At 34.2% G+C, this 5,000-nt stretch overlaps 1 protein-coding gene and 1 long non-coding RNA gene across 3 annotated transcripts in view; one reads left to right on the forward strand and one right to left on the reverse strand.

Moving 5' to 3' along the window:
• The window catches only part of LOC113809054 (uncharacterized), a 3,801-nt gene extending 435 nt beyond the window's left edge, over window positions 1–3,366 (forward strand). Inside the window, exon 2 of the long non-coding RNA XR_011399788.1 lies at window positions 2,199–3,366. This is a non-coding gene — a long non-coding RNA (uncharacterized lncRNA). The remainder of the gene's footprint in view (window positions 1–2,198) is intronic.
• LOC113809047 (uncharacterized) overlaps window positions 2,880–5,000 on the reverse strand; it is a 10,860-nt gene continuing 8,739 nt past the window's right edge. For both annotated transcript variants that reach the window (XM_070142806.1, XM_070142807.1), the window contains exon 4: window positions 2,880–5,000. This exon is cut by the window's right edge and continues 199 nt beyond it. In XM_070142806.1, coding sequence (XP_069998907.1) covers window positions 4,578–5,000 — 423 coding nt within the window. In that variant the 3' untranslated portion in view covers window positions 2,880–4,577.

The raw sequence follows: 5,000 nt of genomic DNA on the forward strand, positions 1-5,000 counted from the left end.
GAAGTGACTAATTGCAGGTAACGAGGAAGGTGTAGTTAACTCTTTCCATGTCTTAGCATAGGATGTCAAAGTATATTTAAGTGGATTTCTACGTGTGTGTAAAACTATTAGGAATAGTTGCACCATGTTAGCTTCCCAGATTTCATAGTTCTGTGTTTCATCCTATTTCCACTTGAATTGTAGAACGTAGGCAGGTTTCTTATTTTGATTATAAGTCTCCGGGAGTTTTACAAGGTCTGTTTTTGCCTGAATATTCACTGCATATTTTGTTGGCCTTTGCTAGACCGCCAACAGGTGCGGAGGTTGTGCAAAGAGGTATGTTGGTATTAGTGCGAGAAGGGCATTGCCGTATGTATTTTATGGGCTGATTTTTTATAGTTGACCCAATTTCCAAAGATTCCGTTGTAGGAAGAAGTTATTGTGAAATGATTAGATAGTAAAGTGGTTTACGATGGATTAACTATTCATGTCGGACTAAGTCGTATTTGATTGGTGTTATTTCTCTCAACTATATATAGTATTAGTTTTGTCTCTTAATTCACGAAGATATCACCTATATTTTATATTTTATCCTCTTATCTTAATTTGGTGACTACCAGCCAGAAGGATTTTAGATATTGATGTGGCTAACCTTTCGGTATCCTGCAAAAATATTCTAACGATTCTAACGGCCATTTCTTTCTTTTTTTCTCTCTCGCTTTTTTGTGTGTTTTTGCCAATAACTTTCTAAATGTTTTTGTTTTTTTTAATTTATGTTGCATTTTGTAACATATAAAGTATGTTATTTTTTGGTGGTGAAGAAAATTATATTTCTTCTTTATTGGCCTTTATAAGTGTGTCCTTCCTGTAAAGATTTTGTAAATTCCTTCAAGACTAATTAATCCATACAACTTACTTTCTTGAATAGTAATACTATGAAATTACTATTAAATGTCCTATTAAATTATTCTTGTGGCCATGTTATCATGTAAGTGATCTTTCCATTATATGATAAGAAACATACCCACACCTTAGGACAGTTTCTGAAGAAGTTTTAATTCCATGAAGAACCAAGTAAAACCCGTGATTATCTGACTGATTTGGCCATAATCAGTAATTTATTTAATAGGAAAATGAAGATGATACAAACCAGCACGTGTAGCCGATGAAGGCTCATAAATTTACTTTCTGGAGAAATTAAAATTGTTAATGAGAGATGATCATGTTTTACAGTTGGAATTATTTACTTAATTTAAGGATATTCACATTAAGCAGATCATCTTATTATCCACCTCATGTAGGACTTATGTTGAACAAATTGTGAATGAATTGATGAAGAGAAGAACAAAGAAGCACACGGCAATGTTGAAGGCGTTTCCTCTATTTTGCTTCTACAGGGAAATATAATGAAAAGGTCTTAGGAGTGTTTGCGTGTTTTCTTCCCCCGCCACCCTTGCCCTTTTTTCACCCTTTTTTCTTTCCTTTCCTTCATTTTCCTTCTTTCTTTCTCTTCTTTTTGTTCTTCTTCTTTTCCTTCTCTTTCTTTCTTTCTTTCTTTTCCTTTCTTTTTGTTTCTCTTTGTCTCTCATTTTTCTGTCTTTACTTTTTCTTTTTCTTTCTTTCTATCTTTCTTTTCTTCTTCATTTCCTTTCTTTTTTACTCTCTCTCTTTCTCTTTTTCTACAATCAATTTCATACTTATTGCTCCACACGCTCTGTAATAGATTAAAATTAGTATAATATGGCTTCATCACTTCTATCACTCTCATTACACTGTCAGTATATAATTTTTTCTCCTGCACTAATTTTTAATCTGCCTTCAATATTATAAATAGTGAAACTTTCTTTTTCTTACATAAAAGCATGGATAATTTTTATTATCACCTGTTTTATGTTTAAATCCCATTTCTATGTTGTAAATATTAAAAAGAAAAAAATTAACATTTGCTGGGATCAAAATTTATGTTCCTATTATCCGGTATTTTCTTTAATTCTTGAATTATCTAGTTCCACAGCTGCCAGATTGAGTGTCAGTTGTAGATGTTTATGTTATTTATCCTCTCATGTAATAGCAATACATTTATTAAGAGTCACATTTTATGTTATGAGGAACAAAGGTTATTATTATGAAAAAAGACATGTGTTAAAAGTTGTTTTGTGTATGTCATGATATTGTACTTATAGGGAATGCATTTCATCAGAACTTTTAATTCTTTGCAGACTGCCTGTTTGTTGCATAACTGAGTCATGGAAAATCCTGAGCCAGTGGACATCAATGATAAGGATGAAAATACATCTTTACTTGAAGTTCAGTCCGATGGTGATCATACAGTCAGTGAAAAGTCCAAGAAGCCAGTGGAATCTAAGGCATTCAACCGAGCCCTGTTACGGTGGACACTTTATAGACTGAACAAGAATACCCTCAGTGTAAAGGATCTTGAAAAAGAGTCACTGTGGTCGTCAGTATCATGTTTCGTGCTGTTAGTGTTTGCTACACTTTTTGCTCTGGGCTTTTGGCAGCTTCAGCTAAAGTACCAAAGAGCATATTACAATATTCTCCCCTTTCATTGTATATGTTCAATTGTGTATACTGTAACTTTTATAAGAGGAATGTATATTTTCAGAAAGCCTTGTGTGTTCTTCATTGTGTCTACATATTTAAGATTTACAAGTAATGATCATCATATTATCTATAGTGAGAATGGGGCTGAGAATGAGTCCATAGAAGTTTCAACAGATGAGGAAGAAAGCTGGAACGAACAGATTTCAAAGAGTTAGAAGAGGAAATGTCCTACGTTTTATTTGATCTTAATATATATTTTGTATATTCAAACTTCAGCACACCAGGGAGAGAAGTGGTGTGTGTTTAAACTTTGGAGGAACTTCATAAGTTTGTTTCCATTATTAGGCTTAGCTTATTTTTTAGTGCTCATTTTATAGAATTGCATCATAAACTGTTGTGATTATTGGATAGGAAGTGATCAGGGTAGCTGAAATTTTTATTACCGATGATCAGTCATCAGATAGTGCCTTTTTATAGAGACATTTCATACTGTGATTGCAACTTTTAGGTATGTACCTGAGAGTACTGAAATGCATTGTGATATATATACTTTAGAGAAATGATTGTCTTTATAAAGACAGACTTCATGAAATAGTTACTAGTTGCTTTAAATTTATTCAGTTATAATTTCATACTTGTTTTTTTATATATATATACTGTATATAGTTATGTATAACCTTGGAATATGCTTGCTTTAATTGTAAAGCTGAATATACCACACTATTTTCATTACTCAGAATCATACCAGCTTTTGGGAAAGAAATTCTTGTTATATAATAAACTTTGTTACTTGTTTATCATCAAAAATACATTCATATATTTATAGATACTATTCTTTGTTTCCTATTCTACAAATGAGCTCCAAATGCCACTTATATTCTTGACAGTCCATAATGTCTCATAACATATAGTATTCTTTCCTCTGTTAATATTTATAGCATTCATAAATACATTAAACTCAAGACTGGTTTTGATTAAACCAGACATGAACTAAAAATCTATATGAAGCCGAGTGTTACTGATATAAGGGTTGGAAGATATGCAATAGATATCACCACATAATAGATACCTGGAATATTATTTGAGTAAATGTCCTTATTTTCCTTTACCTTATCTTTCCTTAAATTATTCTAGAGTAGCAAAAGCATTCCTTCAGTTCCTTTGAATGCCTAATGTCATTTGAAGATATTCTATAGTTTTCATGATCTTTTTTGTTCATTTTTATATTCCTAACCCCTTTTTGCCATTATACTTTACCATAGTGCTATATGACTTTGATGTCTAGCACATATTTTTCTTTAAACCATTAACCATTATTTATTTATTCATACTTTTTGCCTCTCATATTATACTTTTACGTCAGTGTTGATTTGTTATCCAATTTTCATGTGTTATCTGATGGTGTTATTTTACACCTGGGATACATCCTATGCAATTTTGCTTTTCATGTCCCCTCTCAAAAATGTGTGAGGAATTTCACAACTGCTTTTGAACTGTACAATTATTGTTCCTTCTCTTCAGTAAGTTACATTGAATAAAAGGCAAGGAATGTCAAAATGCTATGGTGAGACATATGACAGAAATGATGGAGAAAATGAGAATCTGCCTGAAAATGTGATAAATATATAGAGAGAGAGAGCTTGTGAGTGTGTAAATGAGTGAGTGAGAAAAAGAGAATAAGTTTGTATAAATATATATGTGTGTGTGTGTGTGTGTGTGTGTGTGTGTGTGTGTGTGTGTGTGTGTGTGTGTGTGTGTGTGTGTGTGTGTGTGTGTGTGTGTGTGTGTGTGTGTGTGTGTGTGTGTGTGTGTGTGTGTGTGTCAATATGAAGGAAATATTTCCCCATGATAATTCGTAAAATACTGAGCCATGAGCTTTCACGCGCTTAGAAGGCCCTTGGGTGAAAGACTTTTTTTAAGCGCGAGAACAGAAATTCCGGAAGTGTGACCAAGGATTTTAGGACTTCATACTACGGCTTAAAAATACAAAGCCTTTAATATATTAACTTACAAAAAGAGAAAGTCCTATACAGGAATCAGAACTCATAGCCAAACAGATCGAAGTCGTTCTTGTAGAGCTGAAGTATTTCCCACAGTGTATTATTGTCGACTCTGTCAAAATAGGAGGCTCCAGATCCCTTGGCGATTTTCCTGGTGCTGTGCTGAGTGTTGATATATATGCTCCGTCTCACTCCCGCGTCGGCAAACATATATTTCGACTCTTGCGAAACGCTCTCCGTGTGAAGAATAAAATCATACTGTCTGGCGCACGCGTCACACAGGCACGTCTGGGGCGCCCAGTGGTAGTCCAAGATCCCGTGGTCTCGACTCCAGAGGATGTGACGCAGGAAGTCCTCGAAGCTGAAGGAGGCCTTCCTGAAGCGCTGAAGGAGGGTGCTCATTTGAGATCGGTACTCCACGCCCATTCTTTTGGAGAGGCCGTGGTTCGAGAACATCGT

The sequence above is a fragment of the Penaeus vannamei genome, chromosome 30 (genome assembly GCF_042767895.1).
Source record: "Penaeus vannamei isolate JL-2024 chromosome 30, ASM4276789v1, whole genome shotgun sequence".
In the NCBI taxonomy this organism is placed as follows: Eukaryota; Metazoa; Arthropoda; class Malacostraca; order Decapoda; family Penaeidae; genus Penaeus; species Penaeus vannamei.